At 35.7% G+C, this 23,571-nt stretch overlaps 1 protein-coding gene across 1 annotated transcript in view; it reads right to left on the bottom strand.

Moving 5' to 3' along the window:
* LOC144440554 (laminin subunit gamma-1-like) overlaps positions 1-23,571 on the bottom strand; it is a 52,354-nt gene that overhangs the window by 16,025 nt on the left and 12,758 nt on the right. The window contains exons 2-10 of the mRNA XM_078129939.1: positions 10,941-11,242; positions 9,555-9,685; positions 7,558-7,736; positions 4,515-4,703; positions 3,577-3,694; positions 2,803-2,910; positions 2,041-2,177; positions 1,223-1,345; positions 57-249 (exon numbers count right to left, since the gene is read on the bottom strand). Coding sequence (XP_077986065.1) covers positions 57-249; positions 1,223-1,345; positions 2,041-2,177; positions 2,803-2,910; positions 3,577-3,694; positions 4,515-4,703; positions 7,558-7,736; positions 9,555-9,685; positions 10,941-11,242 — 1,480 coding nt within the window. The remainder of the gene's footprint in view (positions 1-56; positions 250-1,222; positions 1,346-2,040; positions 2,178-2,802; positions 2,911-3,576; positions 3,695-4,514; positions 4,704-7,557; positions 7,737-9,554; positions 9,686-10,940; positions 11,243-23,571) is intronic.

Here is a 23,571-nt window from a genome sequence, read left to right as displayed (position 1 = left end):
GACTCTTCAAGATGTCACCCCCCCCCCCCTCCCATTATTCAACACACACAACTTACCTGAATGAATATTGTTGTATTGGTGTGGCTGGGGTTGGGTTGCCATTGGCTGTTAATGGAGCTGAGATTCTGTAGCCTGATCCTTCTATAATGATGTCCTGAGATGACAATCTGATTTCATCATCGCTACCCACTCTAAATGTAAATGATAGGTCTCTGCCATAGCTGTATCTCTGATCACCCAATATCTCCTCTGTTGAAGTATAAAGTCTGGTGTTAGTTTGTCATATTGCAATAATGTTATTATGTATCCATATATAGCATGCTAGTATTGTCTTGACATACTTGTTTTTTTCTTGTCTGTACATGCATGCACACACATGAGCATATGCTTATACCCTCACTTGTCTATATGTGACATGTGTGCTATGTGTGTGTGTGTGTGTGTGTGTGTGTGTGTGTGTGTGTGTGTGTGTGTGTGTGTGTGTGTGTCTGTCTGTCTGTAGATGCAGGCACACGTGTGCTCTGTGTGCACGTCTCTGTATATGTATGCATACATGGGTGTGTAAGTTTATGCCTTTGTCTATATGTGTACACATGTGCGTGTGTGTGCGTGTGTGCGTGTGTGTGTGTGTGTGTGTGTGTGTGTGTGTGTGTGTGTGCATGTCTGTCTGTATATGAAGGCACATGTGTGCTCTGTGTGCATGTCTCTGTGTATGCATACATATGTGTGCTGTGTCTTCATCTGTGTCTGTGAACATGTTTGTATATCTGATTTTGTCTGTTTGTGTCCATGTGTCTGTCTGTTTGTGTGTATATACACAAGTAATGATGCATAATAATTATGATATAGATACATACCATTTCCAAAATGAATTCAGATACACAAAATAATGTGAGCACAGTTTTTTGCAAACTTTGTCATTTCAGATAATAACATGTACAAACAGAACCCCATGACGTGTGTATATACCAATGTGGGTATGGTACTTAGAGTATTTGAAATCATGCTTGTGGCGTTTGTTTGCTGCACTTTCATTGGGATTGCTATTTAAAATACAGCCAGACTACACAGTGACTCCCTGTGCAAATACCCCAAATCTGCCACATTGACAGTCACATATCATGAGGATCTATTATACATCATGTCACATTTAGTATAAATGAAATCTACTTAGATTTTGAAACCATTCTGACGACCAAAAACCACATTGACTTCCACCTACCAGGGGCTATGAAGTATGTTGGATAGATATCTGGTGCTTGTAGTCCTATGGCTGCAGTGAATATTGTCCAACCAAGTTCAGTTTCTTCTCCTCGACTGCCCTCACCTACCCATCCAGCACGATCTGAAGTTAGTGACAGAGAAACATATCAAATCTGAGCTACATGGTTTGTATTTTTATCTCAATCAATGACATATGTCTTAATTAAGGGTTGGATTTAAATCTAGGTGTGAAAAAGGAAGTTATAGAAAAAGTTGGTCTAGAATGAATGAATGAATGATCCGAAGTAATCCTCATGATGAAAGATAACAAGAATGCAATGACCCGAGATTGAAAAAATAACACTTTAAATCACATTTTGGGAGACCTTATCCATGGAGTCTTAAAAAGCTAAATAGCATATTTTGATACAGCCTGACTTTTCCTAAAACTGTATCCGACAACACTTTATTTCACACAAATGGTAATCCTAATTAAGCAGGGCTTTCCAGAAATAAACATCATGCAGTAACAGTTTTCGAAAGGGGTTTATCAAACGTTTTATATTACAGATAGCTTACACATGCATCAAACTTTCCCTCTGAACTTACAATGTAGTGCACAGGAAACTAAGTAAAATATGATAATATTTAATCTTCTCAGCTATCAGGGGCTATCAAATATATGTAAGAATATTTGTGGGATTGCCATCATTCAAATTAATTCAATACATACACAACTGGTGGTGTTGCCATAGAATTATTTCACTTATAGATTTGGTACCACGAAAAGTGGCAAATTTGAAACTGAAAATGAGCACATTGTATGTTGTTACTTACCTCCACTGAAGTCGTACTCTATGTAGTCCTCACTATAGCCAGTTGAGGCTGTACAGACTGAAGCATGGCCAAAACAGAAACATGCACTACATCCAAACTCATTGTCTTCTTGTAAGTTAAAGTATCCTGGTTTACATCTACAATAGGCATAGGGTTGACAACAGATATATATATATATATCAGCTTGATAGATCAAATACATTACAAAGTTACAGCACAAGTTTAAGTTAGTAACGACGATTTTAAGCTCTGAACTTCGAGCTTTAGATCTGCCCTGTCTGACAAGCATCATCACCAGAACATCAAATTTTGTAAGTGTATGTAAATAATGATAAAAAAAAATTGAAATAAATTTTACCAAATTTAAAAAAAAATTATGAAAAAACAATCAATATATATAATGATAAAAAACTATGCTGCATGCATGCCAGTGTGGGTACTATGGGTATTTACACTATGCTTGTATTGTTATTGGTTGTACTTTCAGTGTAAACACCACAAGTACCCATTCAGGCAAACAACCCACTTGAAATTGTAAGTATTTACATCTAGTGAGTTTTATATTTTTGTGATTGTTAGAAAATGAATAAAAAATAAAAATATCCAGTAGGTTTGCTGGAATGGAAATTTGAAAATTTTGTTTTTGTATTTGATGTTGTACAGACTGAAGCGTGGTATTACTCCATGTTTTTTTTTCGGAAAACTGTTTTATAATAACTACCAAGTGTATTTCCACTATTAATATCACGACGAATAGCTCACCTGTCACAGTTAAGTCCTTCTACATTCCTCTTACAATCACAGATACCAGTGTCTGGTTGACATGTTGGGTCGTTATTGAAACTACCAGCAATGGTACAGGCACAGGGTCTGGAAGAAAAACAAAAGAAGTATAAACACTCAGTTGAAATCAAAACTGTGGTTGTAGTTGAGTTCGTTTGCAGGTAAATTTTTATGCAGATTATATAGCTTCTCATTAAATAACATTTTTTGGAACACAATTCTGAGCTCAAAGTAATTCCCATTTGATCTCTTGTAATACAATCTTGCAGTTGTTACTATTTGGATAGTTTTCAATTGACCAATGAAATGGGACAATTTTGAGCACACCCTGTGATTCTCTGTCCACCCCCTCCCTTGTAGGGGAAGCAAAACAATAAACAGTACATCCACATCCTTCTTAGTCAATGATAAAAATCTTGTATGAGATAGGTGGTTTATACCTATTCCTATCTGAAGCCAACCCTACAGTGTATATCTTTCACTAGGTTAAAAAGTAGGGATTTATTGCATGTCATATTTATACTCTAAGACAGAACTTGAAGGTGGTATGAAGAAAACTTTCAGAGGAACTATGACTCAAAATACATGAAATTGACATTTCTATATAAAGTAATTTTGCACTGTACAAGCACAAAAGTGAGTTATGTCAGATTTTAACTTTATGAAATATAACTTTCCTGCAACCATACCACAGAGCAAAAGTGAGTTACTGGTACATCAGATTTTACTTGATGGGGTATTGGTAAAACTTACCTGCATCCAGTGACAGAGAAGTCATAGAAGTCTGCCTTACAGCGATCACATTTCTCACCAGTGACTCCTGGTTTACAGATACATATACCAGCGTTATCACACTGTGTTGTCTGTGAACCTGTCAACATAATCACACAACAATTATAAATCATGACATGTTTGCATATCAAAATTATCCTGTTACAAATAACAAGTCCCTTACTAGTAAGATAAACTGTATAAAATGGGGGGAGGGGGAGATGAAGAACTGTACTTTGATCAAAATAAAATTATCACACTTTTTTCAATATCTTTCCTACACAATATACAATGAAATGTCAGCTAAGAAAGTTCTCATTCTTGCTAATATGTAAATTCACTTGCAACAATCTCTTCAAACAAGAATTTGTTGTTTGTTTGTTTGTTTGAGAGTGTCATTTTTGATGGAGAGTGTTGGGAGGGAAGTATTTGAGATTCGTATGTACCTGTAGCCAAAAACTACCTGAATTCTGAACCTGTTTCACACCTCAATGGGCTTTTTCATGTAACTTGATATACACAAATTCAAGAGAGATCAGTATGTACAACATTCTGTTATGATTACAAGGCATTTAAAACCCTTGTTTAAATTCTAGTTCATTGTTACAATGTAAGGGTGGGCCTCATAGTCATACCTTTCTCTAACAGAAACCAGTAGACGATTTTTGATATGTAAAACATTCTCTATCTTTGCAAAGCATTACAAAGCTAGTTCAAGTTCAAGTTCTGATTCCTTTTATACAATGTAAGGGTACCCCTCTTACCTGTCATGTTACAAGTACCCTTTTACCTGTCATGTTACAACAACATGGCTGACAGACAGCAGGTGATTTCTGATATGTAAAACATTCCCTATCACTGCACGGCATTGAGATTCAAGTTCTAGTTCCTTTTTCACAATGAAAAGATGACCCTCTTACCTGTCATATTACAGTAACATGGCTGACAGAATGCAGTGGGTGATGTTCTATAGAAATCATCTTTACACCGTTCACAGTTTGGTCCGTCAGTATTCAGTCGACAATCTACACAATGGCCACCATGGCCTGTCCTGTCATATAGTTCTTGGTCAAATGAACATCTATCTGAGAGATCATTACAATTGCAGGCTGTGTGGAAAACAGACATACACAAATCATGTTAATGTTGGGATAGAAAAAATACAGAAAAATAAATAGTATGAGAATTTACGAATCAATATTTACAACTTCTCATATACTGATAATGCAAGGCAATTTACAAAGAAAGAATTGTCATCAAAAATCATCCAAAATTAGGAAGAAAAAGCAACTGTAATACCAAGTAGATTTGTTCTGTTTCCCTGAGGTAGTCCATGGCAAATCTTGGCCAACAGAATAAGAATCACGATACTGTTCATGCTGTCCTTAATACTTCCTATGTTCCGGACCTTCAACTTTTGAGATATATATCAAAATTTGTTGTTTTTGCAAAAAGAAACTATGAGGAACTCTGTTTTAACTACTGGTTCTCAGCTATAGAATATTTTCTAAGGTAAACTTCCAAAAGAAACATTCACTTTTTGCCTAAACTTGGAAAAAGACCCAAAATATTCTGGCAATAGCTAGGAAAGGCAGTCATGAAAATGTTAAATTTCCCCTCCAGTCTAGCCAGACATGACGAACCATCTAGGCACCAACCATTCTATCATAGGGGTGGATAGAGTGGGGTGACAAATGGACAAATCCAATAATGAGAGAAAAAGATCAGCCATGTGGTTTGCTACATGTCTGATAAAGAAATCATTTTAATATGATACATAATTTAGACAACATAAGTTATGATTGATGATTGATTAGAAGTAAGCACCTCGATGACTATGCCATAATCTCTATGCAGAAATGGAATGTTCAAATCCACAGGTATAAACATACACAAGTTACAGTAGCACACCGCCTACATAGCAGTGGATATGAGATACCCATGGCATAGACTTCCTGGGGCTGGACACTTCATTATAATGTCTCACTTGTGACACAAAGAAAGAAAGGTCAGAAATATCTCAGCATTGAAAGAAATGCAAACAACAATGAGTTTTTTCAAAACTTTCACACAAAAATCATCAAAGCACCTTTCCTGAGATACACGTACATAAACATATCAAAGACCTGATCACATGGAATTAATAAAGCAGTCAGTTTTACAGTCAAATTTAGATTTGAAAATAAAAGCCAAATAACATTAATTATTCATACATAGAAATATAACAAAATATGTACACGGCATTAATTTGAACATGTTTCAAACTTTTGGTTATATTTTGAAAATAGGTTGATATGATAAGGCGCTATAATTCAAGTCAGGAAATGCATGAAACCTATATAAATATAAACCCTCACAGGAAGTAGTTGAAGGGATAATGACTCATACTGTTTGGATTTACACTTTGTAAGTTGAAATAAAGTCTGTATAATCCTCTCAGTCTACAAGCAGTTGGTTTTCTCTCTAAATCTTTCAACACTGCATATAAGAAGACTATCATTGGCATTGCTGGTATAACTCTTTGTGATGATATACAATCTCCAATTTTCAATTCATGTCTACATTCCCGTAAAACTGACCAAGACTACAAGAATTAATACCACTTTGTGGTTTCTGTGGGTTTTCACTCAATCAGCAGACTAGAGGTACGTGGGCATTACGTCTAGTAGGATTTGATAGAGCAACCAGGAAGTGATTACAGCCAGTGTGAATACTATGTACAGCTTTCCTGTCTGGAACCACAATATCAAACCTCATAACTATGTGTACAATGGACACACCCAACCAAATCAAAGGTAAAAGAATTTCCTTTTTCTTTTTGATTACCAGTAATTATTTGTCTTGCTTATTGATCCAAACAAAATATGGTATTACAGGTGACACAACATCTGTATCTCTCAGAAACCAATACAAAACTGTGCCTGTTAATGTTACTAGGTCACTATATATTCTTTAACCCAGCCAGAAACTATGTCCATTTCATGATAAACCAGGTCTGCAGACATGAGATACTCAAGCATAGATGCACTTTTCAAGATGGTGAACAGATTTATACTATTTAACATATATTTTTTTAATAACCTAGCCTGGAATTGTGTCAATTTCATGACACACCAGGTTTAATGACAGGCATAGCAATCTCAAATACCAACCTATCAGTGTACAACTATTAACATACATCATGTGTTTGTTCGCGATATCATTCTGTAAATACTACTTATCTAATACATATCAGGAGTGTACAACAGATTACAACAACTACATGTACCTTATCTAATCACAGATAGACATAGCATTACATGTATACTGATTATGTATGTACAATGTAACCTTAGCATGAAATGGTTCTGCAATCGTATTTCCTGTGGTTCTCTCCCAAGCTTGACTGCTAGACTATACTTCCTTATTTTGAAATAGTCCAATGCCAGGTGTTAAATTAGACTTACTGACTGAATTGTAATCTTGGTTAAAACACATTATAGTATTATAGCAATGAGAATAAGTCTACAGAACAATCTTTCTGCTGATGCAATGAAAAATGATACTCTGGTATCACATGGTATGCATGAGACAATCTGATTGGTTGTAATGTTGATGTACAAAGCCACTGTGATACATAATATGTCTGTATGTGAATGAAACCAGGGCCTGGACTGCGCTGTGGTTTACGACGATAACAATGAGAATTGACAATATATAGCCTAGAGTCAAACAACAGGTATGCCATGTCTCAAAGTCAATACAAACGATGCAGACAGGCTTTGGTACCTGGAAATGCCTGAGTATCAGTCCAAACCCTAAGTTGTTCATTTAGGAGAAGGGTTTTAACTAAAATGACAATAACTGAACTGCTCTATCCCCATATACTGATGATAGCAGATTTCTCATTCATGTTCTTCCCTCAGAATTTAAAAGTTCATTTGGTAAAGTTGAACAAGTCTCATTGAATGAAATGCTACCCACCTTGGCATTCATGTGCATCAGTTGCTGTAGCAACCATCCATGGTGCATCGTTGAAGAATGGCAGGCATTCATTACAGTCAGGTCCAGCAGTGTTATGTTCACATCGACACACTGTTTGATATTCACCATTTTCCCCTGTACTCCTAACACATTCACTGGCATGACCATTACATTTACACCTAAAATCAACAGAGAGGCATTTAATATACAGCGATTGGTTAGCTGTAATAAATCAATACTTATTTGCTAGCCTGGAATCCATGCGAATAGTGGTTTTCAATTTATTTCACCATTATGGCGGAAATCAAAATTCAAAATCCACATTCATCTGAATTCTAGGCTAGTAATTTGATGGGATGCTGGCAACTATTGATCGTGATAAATTATTTTGGAAATATTAAAGGCTATCATCAAATCATGTGACTGATGAAAATCTACACTTTTACTTTCCATTCATGAATTTCCAGTATAAATATCTTTGATGTTATATTACTTACAATTGTTATGAATTTCATAACCATTATTAAATTGTTTTATGAATCATAAAAGAAAATGTTTCCAGTATAGAACAAGCTTTCCAAAAGTTGGGTTGGTAGATAAGTTAAAGGAAGGAATTTTTTATTCAATTTTGTTATCATATTCTATAGCATATCTGATGTATGGTATTACAATGATGACAACTGGTATTATTTCCATAAAAACAAAAGAATAAACAAAAGTATCAGTTGAGGGCATACTGCACATTGTACACATTTGGATGTTGACCAATAAAGGGGGGGGGGGGGGGGGGGGAAGACAATATTGTATTTGACAGTGTCCATTAAATTAAACAAACCAGGATAATGCAAATGAATCTAATCTTATTCCTATTAATTCCTAATCTAATCAATCAGATTATTGAAGGATAGTGGTCTTCTGGCACATAGGTAAAAGAAAACACTGAGGACAAGTTCATTAGATGTGGAATATGGTTAATTTAGTAAATCAACTCTTCTTCTTGATCAAATTTTAATAACATTGTAATTTAACCTTAACGCTACATTTGTAAGTCGCTAGCTTGAATACGAACAAGCTATAGTCTTGCCAAAATTGACACAGCGTTGTTCATATTCCATCTTATCCTTGCTTTATATGACCTGAGTTATCAAGGAAATGAAAGCTATCTTGCCAAAACTGGCACAGCGTTGTTCATATCCCATCTTATTTGACACTGGTTACCAAGGAAATGAAAGCTATCTTGCCAAAACTGGCACAACTGAACTGTTGTTCATATTCCATCTTATCCTTGGTCTATTTGACCTGGCTTATCAAGGAAATGAAATCTCTCATGACATGATGATAATCATTGAGAGATTGCTTATCTGTCTGTGTCAGCAGTAGTAAAGAACCAAATATAGAACAGTGACATAATCATAACATTTACAATATTGCTATCAAATATATGTTATGATTAGGTACAAGGACTTTAATAGGGTAGTGCCAATATGGTATCCATGAGTTTAGTTAGAGACCACATTGACATCCACACTAGTAAGGACTAGGGCGTGGTCAGACTCACATTCACATACAGTGTTCAGCACTTGCCTATCAATTTCCAAGTAAAAGCTGACATATACCGGGGTATGATCAATTATCATAGAAAAGAAATTTCAACAGATTTAAAATTTGAACAAAATACATATATGGTAACTGTATGATAGTAACTATACATGTACACACTGTCGCATTGTGAATTAAACTAAATTCCAATATTGACTTTCCATCAACAAAAGTGAATGTGAAAATTGATTTTCTACCAACACCAAAGTCTGTAAACTAAACTAAATTTGATAACTCACCTTCCACCAACAGCAAAGTCCTGTAAACTAAACTAAACTAAATTTGGAAACTGACCTTCCACCAATAGCAAAGTCCTGTACACTAAACTAAACTAAATTTGAAAATTGACCTTCCAACAACAGCAAAGTCTGTAAACGAAACTAAATTCATAAACTGACCTTCCACCAACAGCAAAGTCTGAGATAGCATAGTAGTAAGATCTGAGGACATTGGCATCACGGAATACTTCATCCCCAAATGTGTTCAAACGGTTCAAAGTGACCAAAATATCTGTAGCAGTTACCCAATCCTGTAAAAAAAAAAAACAGACACACATAGGGCATGATGTAATAAGTTTTCCATTTTATCTACAGTTACATGATGTATGTCTGAACTGGTATCTATATTGAGAAGGTATAATGAAATAGTATTTGTAATGCCCTGGTATTTGTATATTGTCAGAGCAATTCTATACATACAATTGCATTTATGCCTCTAATGTAAATACTGGCCCTTCCATCAACATCAAAGTTTGAGATAGTACAGTACTACTACTAGTAGGACACATGTTGATGTTAGTGATGAATTATGAAACCTCACAGTTTGCTAATGTTATTTTTATAGATGCCACACAGTATGCATCTATTGCAAATCTTGCTGTATGCATATAGTGCCCATATATAATGAATGGGAGCAGTTAAAGTCAAACCAGCATATAAATATTTCTTCTGTGGTACATCTTGACAGTGGGTCTTCGATGGTGCCTGAAAATAGGCTGTGGTTTACTACATGAGGAAAGTGTGATATGGTAATTTCAACTATATGGACACCACATACTACATTATGTAATGTTCACATTTGTATGTGTATTGACATTAAACAAGGGCTTCTGAACAAAGGACATATTTGTATATATCAAGGTAACTTTATTTGTATTGTACATATTTGTAGTCTGAGCATATATTAATACAATAGGATGAAGCCAGTTTTTTATTTATATATACATGTAAATAGACCAGGCCATATTTTCTTCTAACATTTCGTCCTATGTTATCTTCCCAATCAGTCTGTTTGCAAACTTTGCTTGGGTAAAAATAACATGAACATACTGGCCTCTGTGTCTAAGTGATAGCAGGTCATATCCTTGAAAATCATGCATGTTCATAATGTCAACTTAGCTTGCATAAAATAAAATGAACATATAAGCCCCTGTGTCTTGTACAAATTATTATCAGATACCATGTGATTAGATGGTTTGAGGTGTACAATGTAACCATGATTACCATATTCAACATCTTGAAGGAAATCATAATCTAATTTAAGGTTAAATATACAACCATTACAGTGAAATCCCAGGCGTTGGAGAATGGCAAAAGCAAAACTCCCAACACAACGGGATTCTAAGCAAATATGAGTCCATTATATGAGTGTATATGAAAAAGTTTAAAGTGGAAATGTAAAGTAGCTCAGAGACTTGCATATCTGGCTTGACAGTGTGTACAGCTAGCATATCACATCAGATAGCCACATTTCTGTGCTATACATGTATGCAGAATAACCCTTACCTGTAAAATTGGACTGTTGTCAAAATCATAAGCACTTGGTCTTGATTCTAGTGTACTGAAGGCTACGTTTCCACCAGTCAGGGGAGAAATATCACTGAATTCATCGGTACACAGAGCCACGGTTTCATCGTTTATGGTGACGACACCTCTGTTAGGAACACCGTACACATGTACACAATGACCACTGTAATATTGCCATGGAATCCATTCACCATCTTGGTGAGTTCTCTTGTAAATAGCAAAACTTTCTGGTCTACTTGTATGGAATTTTAACCTCACATATGTCACTTCAAAAGATTTACCTGCAATAAAAAAAACAAGATGGCCAGTCAGACTTACTGTAGTCTAGTACCTATACGGTATCGTTACGATTTATACCTCCACTCACATTTTGGTTTCCTTAGAGACCGTGTTGGCATCTAGCATCCAGACTAGATTTATGCTATGCATATCAGACATTATATCTAATACAGTATTATGCCAACATTATTTGTATTTTAGTGGGTTTTAACATTCTTTTGGTGGTGAAATGTTTATTACCCATAAAAACATATTTTATGTTTAAAGTCAAATGAATGGTGACAGCTGATGTGATGTAATTTGACTTCTATGCTTGTAGGAATTTGCAGAGACAGGAAGCTGGTCCAACAGATATCAAGGTATGGACTGACACCTATTATCTAGATCACTTTAAAGGTCTAAGTTGGATAAGTATTAGTCTAGTTCCTATACAATATTGTTACCATTTATAACTCCACTAGTGGTTTGGTATAGAAACCATGTTGGCATCCAGCCTAGATAAGGATTAAATTTGGGGAAGTTTGGCAGACCCATAGAAAATTTAGTCATAAACAAAAGAACGGTCTTATCTAATCCTTAGATTCTACTGATAAGATAAAACTACTGCAATAACCTAAGACTGAAATATGGGCCTTTTTGTCTGGATGCCAAAGTGATATCCAATCATCTATAACCCCGACTGAAAGAAAGATCTTAAGATTCAATGAAGGATGACACTGCTAGACGTATGGATTTTTAAATAATATCTGAGAATCATTCCATGTCTCCTTCTCCTTTCATTCCAAAAACCAACCATAACCCTCCTTCCCTAAGATTAAATACGATAACTCAAAATGTAATCTGGGAAATGATGAGTGCTTTTAGTCACTTCATTACACTTTCAGTATAGGCAGCTGTCTTTGTAACATACACATACATTTAGTAACTGACATAGCTTTGAGGCCAAAAATGCACTGCAATACAAACAGGGATATTTTAACATGTTTGTACCCACAGCAGCTCTGTGGGGGCTTGACCCCTCACTTATGTTACTATAAACTTGTTTGACATGGAAAAAAAGTCCAGTAGAAACAGTGCAACTTGAAGTATGTCTCCTGTTGAAACCAATTTTCCTACTGGGGCGTTATCACTCGATTTCAGGCCTATCTATCACAGCCTATTGACCTCGAAATTATTCATGTCAAATTCCATAGTGTTGTATTTCTTACTTGTGACCTGATTTCTAAAATAGTTAGAAGATACTGTATCTACATGTACTGTGTTATAATTTATTTAAATTAGTATATTCCATACACTAAGTAGTTGGGAATTTTTTGAAATGTGCAAGTTTTGAAATAATGATTTATTATCATATCATATCATATGTTCATTTCATGTTATGTAGACATGGCACTTGTTTACATTTATATTGCCATGGTTACGGTGAAGGCAGACCATGTTCTTATATAACTTATAATATGAAAGCTAGAGCAACTTGTCGAAATTAGTACAGTACAGTACAGGATATGATTTACCCAGGACTCTGCTCTATTTGATAAAACCAGTGTTTAAAATTTTGCCAACAATTCTAATTTTGGGCATTTCATATGAATCATCATGTTTTAACTTTCTACATTTTACAACAATGAGGGCAGAAATGAAAATATCAGTAGATTACTGTTACAGTCGTTCCATGGATTTCTTTTAAAACATACAAATGTATCTGTCTTCCATCCTATGAGTTCTTGGAAACAAGTACATGTACCCATCATTTAGTAATATGTACTATACATGTACATAAATTACATGTATGCCTATGTGTGCTTTAATACATGTCACATGTCACATGTATTGTGTTTTTCTTTATTTTCTGAAATTCACTCAGATCATTTTCTCTAGTAAAGGCAGATTATATGATATATCAAATTTTGATATGGGGAGGGGAGGGGAGGGGGGGGGGGAAGCGGAGTAACTCAAGGTCTGGTCAATATTTTAATAGACTGTTTTATGATACCTTCATGGTCACAAACCCTAGCCATGCATAGCCATAGTGTTGATAAATGATTCAATTACACATGTACATATTTGAGTGTCCTCCAATACCATGCACTGACTGCACCACCATAAATTTGTAATAATATGAAATTATACAGAACATTACATTTGTAAAAACATGGGTGGGTGGGTGGGAGGAGGGGAAACAAACTTACAATACTGTGGCATGATATTTAGCATGACCAGAATTTGTATTATATTGTACAGGTATTTGCATGTTTCCAGTTAAATGCTGCTAAGCTATGCAGAAACAGTGACTGGAACTGAAAATTTAATTGTTCAAAAATATCAGAAAATCGACCATTTTTGAATACTAGTACTTACTACATGTACGAGAATATATTTTGGCCTACATGTATGTGTACAACAGAAATGTGATACAATGCAAATAATATATAATGTATGCTTGAAGGTTTTCTCATTAATGGTTTAAAAATAGACCAAAGCATATTTGAGAATCCACGTTGACAACAAAAAGGAGTAAAACTGTCACTTAGTCTTTGTACAAAATTGATAATAAAGTAAAAAAACAAAACAATTTTTGTCAAATCAGTTTACCAGACATGACAACACTTGACCTGTAGGTAACCTAACAGAGTTGTTTGCACTCTAATGACCCTGTTTCCGATTCTAAGCACCTGTTGACCTGTGTACTACGCGTGTAAACAATCCCAACCATTTAAAAGGTGTTGGACAACTACACGTAGATGCAAACATGTAGACTATTGATACACCAAAGATACATAACTCTACATCTACATGTTAAGTCTCGCTCTCCATCTATACACGTCAGTCACCTAGTCTGTACAATACAACATTCATGCCATAATATCACATTCGTGCCACACAATCAGCTACCACTCATATGGTTTAGAAGCCTGATAACAACTTAACAACACACTGATTCACAACATACTATCTTTAAGACTATAACTTAGTCACCATATGGCTACAATACAGTGTGTATTTGGCATACGTAAAAGTGTACATGTACAATGTATACTGTGTACTTTTGTAGTCTAACGTGAAGTTATGTCATAGAATGACATTGAGTATGATGCATACGTAAAAGTATACTGTGTACTTTGTATGTTAAACGTGAAGATATGTCATTTACAGGTTTCTAGCACGTACAGACTAAGATGATATTGTTACTAGTCCACACCTGTGTATGCATTGTGGTGGGATAGTTAGACATTTGTTTTCTCTCTACTCTATTCAATCAGAGAAGTCTAGCCTGCAATATCACTCTAAATGCGCTATACAATGTACCATGATGCAGGCGTGCCAGCATGGCATTAGTACGAAGTCGTTACAATTTACACCTCCATTCACATGGTTTAGAGACCACATTGGCATCTAGACTAGTAGTCTAGTTCCTACACAATATTGTTACGATTTGCACTTGTTACGATTTACACCTCCACGCATTGTCTAGTTCCTATACGGTATCGTTGCAATTTATACCTGGTTTAGTTAGACTAACTTAGAGAACAACACATTGGCATCCAGACTACCAGACTAGCATGCAACACTGACATACTCAGTGGTAAAGACAAAGTCAGTCACCTTATTTGTGTCTGTATTGGTACAGGTCTAGTATTGGGGTTATCTGTGACTTCAAAAGATATTCAAAGCCATGAATAGCCTCTAGACTGGTACAGGTCAGACTAGGTCAAAGTTCACCAGTGGACAATTGTGATGTCAATCCATTTTGCCTCTATTGGTCAAAGATGATGCCTTCAACAACATATATTGTATATACTATTGTATTTACGGTGTTTTTATATTTTCATTACTTTTTTTTTAGTATTGAAAAGAGCCAATCTTACAATTGTCAAGACAGCTGCAGGAATTGATGGCACAACCAGCAGTGCTAAATGGGCCACATTGATGCTTTTGATTTCGTCACAGGAGAACTAAAACATCACTACCAGTATATAACTGTGGACAAAGCTCAAAAGTAGACTGATACGATATTATAATGTCACCCACTTGTTGGGAAAATACATGACTTTTAAAAAGTCTACAGAAAGGAAACCTGTAAAATGATGCAGTTTCAACATAGATCCTCTACCGAGTGTCGTCGAGGGTCTATGGTTTGAAGAACTTTTCTTAGTTGAAATGCATTAAATTTTACACTCTCATTTTATCTACAAAATCTGAAGGTTTGTGTGACCCTTCATTTCTAGTATAATTTGCACAAATCTGTTCATACACATTGTCTGGAGGCCAACATGGACTCTAATGAGTGGAGTGAGTGGAGGTGTAAATCGTAACGATACCGCATAGGAACTAGACTACGTGAGTGGAGGTGTAAATCGTAACGATACTGTATAGGAACTAGACTATGTGAGTGGAGGTGTAAATCGTAATGATACTGTATAGGAACTAGACTGTGAGTGGAGGTGTAAATCGTAATGATACTGTATAGGAACTAGACTGTGAGTGGAGGTGTAAATCGTAACAATACTGTATAGGAACTAGACTGTGAGTGGAGGTGTAAATCGTAATGATACCGTATAGGAACTAGACTGTGAGTAGAGGTGTAAACCGTAACGATACTGTATAGGCACTAGACTACATATACATGTACTAGCAAGGACTGTATTGTATTATTATTCAGGTCAAGCGTTGGCAATAAAGTGCCAGTATATGATCACCTTTTCTGTCGAGTTACTTTGCAAATTAACATGTCCAGGAAGAAAATAAATACACAGTAAGATAACCTTGTACATTAACCTATGAAAAGAACATCTCATACATTTCCTGCATTTGTATGGAGTATAAAAGAAGTTGACAATTGCCTTATAGGGATACATTTAAATATGAATACATGTAGTAACAATATCGATTTATCATGTTGGTGGCAGTTGAGATGATGAAGTGTGGACTTCTATACCATTTGATCTATTAGCAACTTGTCATGACGAAACTGTTTCATCATAGATATTGTAACACTGATATATTTTTTATTGAGGTTTAACAACGGGTTGGGTCAGTGTAGAAGTTTAGGTAGTCTAGATGCTGTCCGAGGCTTTGTATCTCAAGCTCTCTTTTGAGAAAGGACTTGAAGCCATAGATAGCATCAAGAGTAAAGTTCACAGTTCCAGCTAAAGTTACACAACTTCTAACTATAATACATTCATTACTGTTCTTCTTATAATAAACCATTATATTTTCAACAGGGTCCCACTTAAAATAATACACATTTTTTTTGCAGTGGTGCTGTGATTATATCTAGGGCCACCAGGGGGTAAAACCTACCAGCAATTAAAAGCCAATTGAATCCATTGAAGGTTCCCGACTAAAATCAGGACATGAACTTAGGGCAAACACACATGTATAAAAACTGAAAAGTTAACCCCAATCCTGTTACCATAGTTCCAAAACTATAGTAAAATATTTCGTTTACATTACTTTTCCATTACTGGGTGATTTTTATGCTGCATTTGAAATCAAACCTTTACCTTCAACAGTATAAATGTTGTATCTAGGTCAGTTTTTATGATGGGAACTGATGAATGATATACAAGAGCTGTTTGAACAGTTTATTATAGTGGCTGACAAAGGTAATGACAGGCCCGACTTGCTTGTGTCATGAATTTCAGCATTCAATGTCTTTCTTCTCTTTCTTGGTTTGCAATACACAGTGGATGTGTTGTTAATGAGACTGTGCTGGCTTGGGTCACTGTGACTGAAAGTTGTCCAAAAAGTTTACATCAACCAAAGTATTTTTTAACTTATTCAAACTCGGTATGTTACCATGGAAACTTATACACATTACAGTATTGGTTGACTGGTTTGCATTACATAATAATGTTTTTACTGAAAATTACTGAGTTTAAGGAATAAAAATCTACAAATTTCCAAAAAGTCACTATCAAAATAAAATGCTTTTGATCACCTTCTTTTTTTAATTGTGTGGTGTTTTGTGACATTATGTGGAAGTGAAATAGAAACATTTACATTTCAACAGGTATACTTCATTATCTAGCCTGTTTACATTGCAATGTATGATTTTGCTTCACTGTTTTAACCACTTGTATTGCTGGCAACACAAATGCTTAATGTTATTTGAGAATTACAGACATTCGTGCCATGCTATCTGCCAGCACTAAAGTTATGAAGCCTGATAGGGCTGAACAATACGTATCTTACAGTCTAGAAAATTATATGCTGAAACTGATTGTTTAGAAAAGTGCACTCAAACTGATTGGTTACAATGGGGAGTGATAACGTATGTCAGCCTAATTGACTATACTCAAATGAAGTCATTATGTAAATGTGTCCTGGTTGAGATGAGCAGAAGACCAAAATAATTTACATATATATAGTGAATATTATGTAAATATCTACAAACAGGCATGCTGACAACTGCCACTGGGGGCAAGGCTATAATTAATAATTTGTCAATACTAGCATTACAAGTGGTTTATATTGTAGTGAGACAGCAAGCAATATCACAGACCACAATGACTGTTTGGTATCTGTTGTCATGTATATCATTTATTTGTACTATTGGAGCTGGTAAATGGGATTTGTACTGTCAGTAATCCCTGAAATAAATTAATAAATAAATAAAATTATCACCTATTCATAATGATATAATATTACTGAATACCACTAAATTTTTAATTGTAACATGTAATGATTTTCATTTGAAGAGCAATCTATACGTCTGTCTATTTTCATTGATTAAAGTTTGTACTAATTTCATGCAAAGTTTGGATACTCTTGACTATTACTATATGTTGTAGACATAACATTTCCACATAACTTGATGATAGGGGTAGCAAAATATGTTCGCAAAAATATCAGAACTGTTACATGTATTTTAAATATGTTTTGATGATGAAGATTGAAAGTTTTAAAGTTTAGCCATGGCCATCATATATGTCAACAGCTAACAAGACACACATGGTGTTATCATATGTCACCGTTGAAATGCAAGTGTGTTAGAGTTCATGCCTGACTGCATACCACTGTCTAGGAGGCATGCTACAAACTAGTTAGTAAGTACTAATCTGCCTTCAGGGCTATGAGTTTGAGACTCAGCCACGTAGAAAATAAGGCCTCCCAAATGTGAGCCGGTAAAGGTCCATCGACTTTTTAAACAGTGGTTGAAAATCATACCAAACATCCCATACAATTAAACCAATTCACCACTGGAAATGTTACCCCTGTCTCCATTACTTCGACAACACACTCATACAGCTTTCTATTTCACTACTCTATTTTCATGTAAATTCCTGGACAAAACATGGCTTATGTAGCCTAGTAAAATGTCAAATTCGATTTGAAGTTGTAATTTGGTGTTGAAATGAAGTAATGTTCGGAGGTATTCCAAATCCAAACGAACAGACCACCCATACAATGATGTAGACTGTTGTGCTGCAAGCAAGGCCCAGCTGAAGCAGTCAATTTATCCTACCCGATCCTGGGTTGTTTACAATCGTGGCAAACTAAGCAATGTCATATCATTCTGAGCTGTCTGCCAGGACAATAAACAGGCAAACTGTATCTGGCAGTCTGTTACTAAGAATGTTTATAAAGACATCTTTATCCTGACAAGTTACAACTTTCACTCTTAATGATATTTAAGACTCAACATCTATGTGTTCTCCCTATCAACTCATACTATACCTACTGATGCTACAGACATATGACAGCATGGGTTGTAGTCGAATAGAGGATTATATACATGTGGTGTAGCTTTCAATGAGTCTGGAAACCATTGTATATCTACAGGGATTCGACTTTCCATAGCCTATCCACATGTATGATCAAGGCAGCTACAAGGGAAAGGGTGTGTGTTGAACATTGGCATGATAATTTAAAGAGCACTAATGTCCAAGAATGTGTAGTTTGTACAGTATGAACCCCCCCACCACCACCACCACCACCACACACACACACTCACGCAAATGTACGCACAAAAATCTTTAACAACCAATAATGTATGCTGAAGATGAAGATGATGATGACAACGACAATGACGGCAGCAATGAAGAAAGAAAGATGTACTCACGCAAACCATACACATGATATTATAACCCTGTTCTTGGTTTCTAAGCTTCCAAGACCTTTGCATCCCCCCCCCCCCCCATCTACCTCTCTCTCATCACACATTTGGGACCTTTACAGTACATGACAAAATCCCTGTTGCCAAGGTTTGGAAACATTTACAACCTCTCCTGTTAACATGCTTTTGAGATATTTTCAGCTTTCAACTGCCACCATCCTTACATGTATTTCCATACTTTGAAAAAAATGCCCTCTGTGTTTACAAAACCATGTGCACTTGAGAAACTGGGCAGTGAAATCATATTCAACAGCCTTCACACACAGCAACCTTGATGTTTTCATTCAACACCTACAATGTACATAGCTACCTCAAATGACCTCCATCAATGTCCCTGACTTTACTAACACCAGTCAGTGTCACATTGTGGATGTCAATACTTACAAATGACTTTATTTGCAGCTTAGGAGGTCACATTCATAGGCATGAAGTCTGCAGTAGTATACCTGTAGTATGCTTCGACCTTCTCCTTGAGTACGATCACCAAACTCATACCCTATACTCATTACATGTAACATTGTACATGGCGTAATCACGCATTTCTTTCCCTGGACAGCATGGATTCATATGGTTTGAAAAGTTGACCTCATTGAATATTTCACTGCCAATAACTTTGTCTGTAACACAAAATCTCGTTGTTCTACCCTATCACTGTCAGATACTTCACAAAAAAAAGAGAAGCCAGGGTTGAATGCATGGCATGGTACAGTATATCTACATGCATGAACCCAACTCATTACATATGCACACTGAAATATTGTTGTATATGTAAAAAGTATTTCATTCTCTGAACTACTGCTGTAGCTATACTTATCATGTCCTCAAACGATCAATGTTAGTTTGGATAGCTTGAGATAGAAAGACCATGACAAGTCTCTGGGCTATAAATACCACACAATTGGTCAGCATGCATTCTGGGACAGACTGTATGTGGTGATGTAAAACACATTGGAAAACATACACTGGGCATTTTACTGACACTTAGCCTGCATATTTGATACGAAATACATGCAGGAACAATTTCCTAAAGGAAGCATGTCATTTAATCCATTTGACTATGCCTCTGCCTGAAGTGAATTGGCAATCAAATGGAGCATGATAGATTCTTAGCACAATACAAGCATACATGTATAATGTAAAACATGCTTCTAGGTTGAGATCATTTTATCTCAACACAAAATTTCTATAAAATTTGTGTCATTCACTCATACCTAAGATTGTGCATCCACTCTAAATTAAATTAAATTTAAAATAAATTGTATACTACATGTATAGGACCAATCCAACTTGACTGCTGCAGTAAGTCCAGAACTGTCCTGTCCAGAAGGTTCCTAATCAAAATATGGCTAACATACAGCAACAAACACTTATTTCATTCCAAAATAATGTTCATGCTATGATTGGGGAACCCTTGGTTGGGGAGTGAGGATGGGTGTCATGTAAAACTTACATTATACCTTCAAATCTTGCACTTTTAATTTTGGTGGGGTATCCTGGTAACTTGAGTCCATTTTACCTACTTACCACCCTTGGCAAAAACAAATGGCCAACCATAACTCTTAGCACCCTTGGTAAAAACACTGCTGACTATATATGCCTTAGTGCTCTTAGCAAAAAAGAAGTAACTCTCCAACATAACTCTTAGCACCCTTAGTAAAAACAATACCAACCATAACTCTTACCTCACTAGAAAATAATGTACTGACAGTGGTACATTTATTTATTAAACCTATTCTGAATACCACTGAGATGAAAAGTATCCTTTCTGAATTCAAACTCCAACAGACTGTGTTAACTGATAGGTCTGCGGTTGGTAACCTGTAACTCTATCACTACCTGAATCCTGACACGATTAATCCTTGGGGTCAAGGGTCACTGCAAAGGTCAGTAAGCATTACAAGTTAAACACCTTGTATATTTAATCTGTTTGATCAAAGCAATCAGCTAGAACAGGTAGCCGCCAGTGTTTGCTTTGATGGCAATACACAAACAATGCTGATCAAACTGATCGGTTCTTTCTGGAAACTTGGTCTCAAGACCACCCTTCTATAGATGGAGTTTAGAATGTGCTATCTTAGTACTGGCAACAATAACAAGAGTTTGAATTCATCAAAAAGACCCGAAGTGGAGTTTTTTCCTAAGTGTGAAAACATTCAGGTAAACGTGTGAGAGTGTAAAGTAAGAATTTTATAATTGAGCAAAACTATCAGTGTTTCTGCTAAGGGTTTGGGAACCCTGTATGGATGGAGGGAAATCAGATGAAACTTGCACAGTATACATTTCCATATTTGTACCACAATATTGATGTAGGATACAATCTCTATGAAAGAAACAGTATTAGGAAAACTTAGGTTACCTAGACTGTTGATTAATAAAAACTTTGGCTTGCTGATTTTCATACTATAGATACTGTTCATATATTTGACAAAATGTTGAAGATTACATATGTGAAATGGTGAAGTTGTACCTAGAGTCAATTCCCACAAAACAAAGGAATGTTTAGATGCCATTCAATGATGCACTGACACTTTGATCTATAGTACATTGTATTCAACACTTGTGTTTTATGACACAGAGTCCTAGAAATTCTTCAAGTACATTGAAACTCCATCATAAGAGCCTTGAGGGTAGTTCCTCAGGAATGTGCAAATTTCTAACCACTACCTTGTATTCTCTCTGAACTTGACTTCGAAATGCTCCATCAATCCCAAACAGAACTGTTGGTCATTTATGCCAAATACCTTGCATGGATCATACCAGATCATTTTCTGAATTTTTCATGACAAAAAATTGAATTCATAAAAACACAGCTTTACAAATCAGAAAACAGTACTACTACTAGGGTAGTGCATAGCCAGTGTTGCCTCTGGGCAAAGGGGATCTGAGGAAAAGAGATATGTGTGCATTTCCTTACTGACAAGTGACTTTTTAATTTAGTTTGATAACCATCTAGAGATTTAACAGACTATAGCTAAAGTAAAGACAATATTTAACAATTCTCTGTTCTTTTCTATTTATATCTCACGGTCTACATGTATATAAAGTATGTGTTTATTTTTCCAAATATTCCATTAGTTGTCTAAAAAGTAAAAATCTTACATTAAAAGCTGACATCACTGCACATGAACTACAGAGAGAAGCTGACACTAGTATTCTTGTACATCATACACCATACCAAATCCCACAAGTCAACATATCATATTTTAGTCTGATAGCCTGGGTCAATGTCAAACAAACTTGTGACATTGGAAACTTCCTGTCTGCAGCTAAGGTAGAGTTCTAACTCCATCTTTTTTTCATTTATAAATGTTATTTGAAGATTGGGTGGGAGATATCGATAGCAATGAGTGGTCTGTCTAGAGGCTAAGAAGTTTTCCCAACATACTATTTTACATAGCCTTGTAACATGTTTGAAGTCTAAAAGTAAATTGCAGAAAGGGGGTATCTGGGAACTGATAGCTAATTTGATAGTATTAGTCATAAAATGAAGTAGTTGGAGTGCTGGAGTGTGATCTTCATTTTTGAATGTTGTCAAGGGTGCTACAAAATAAAATGAGGACTTCAAACCCTAGTTTGATATATGTACTTTCAGGGAGTACCGTATATCTGACAAGGGTCAAAATAAGCTGTAGTCCAGGTCACAGACTACTAGTAACTTGTATCCTGACTACTAAATTAGCAGTAGTCCAGGTCACATTGTATCTAGATTACCAAATTTAGAAGGTGGTAGTCTGTTAGACCAATGGAAATCAACAGAAAATTGTAGCTGAAACAATTAAATTGGCAATAATTTGACTACCAAGTATAAGTGTTTCAATTTGAATTTAGCAGTTCAAGCACATAGACCACATATCTAGACTACAAAATTTCTATGGTGTTAATGTTAGTCTGTCAGACCAATCAGTGGAAATCAGGGGAATATTTTAGCTGAAACAGTTCACTTGGTGAATGCTGTCAACCAACTATGCAAAGTAAACTTCAAACCCTGACTACACCTGTACCTGGTATAGTATGATTAAAGACAGTGGTATTGTCACCGTGTGACAGTCCTCGGGCCATGATTTCCCCCTCTTAATTTTAATACCATTGTATGCATGTATATTGGGTCACTACACATGACAGCAGACACTTGGTGAATGCTACCACGTCACGAAGTTATCTCCAGTTACAGAATAATATCCCTGTCTCATCTTGATTGTCTGTATCAGTGGA

Source organism: Glandiceps talaboti, chromosome 10 (genome assembly GCF_964340395.1).
Source record: "Glandiceps talaboti chromosome 10, keGlaTala1.1, whole genome shotgun sequence".
In the NCBI taxonomy this organism is placed as follows: domain Eukaryota; kingdom Metazoa; phylum Hemichordata; class Enteropneusta; family Spengelidae; genus Glandiceps; species Glandiceps talaboti.
The sequence above is the reverse complement of the archived record's forward strand: the minus strand, read 5'-3'. Positions and strand labels throughout refer to the sequence as shown.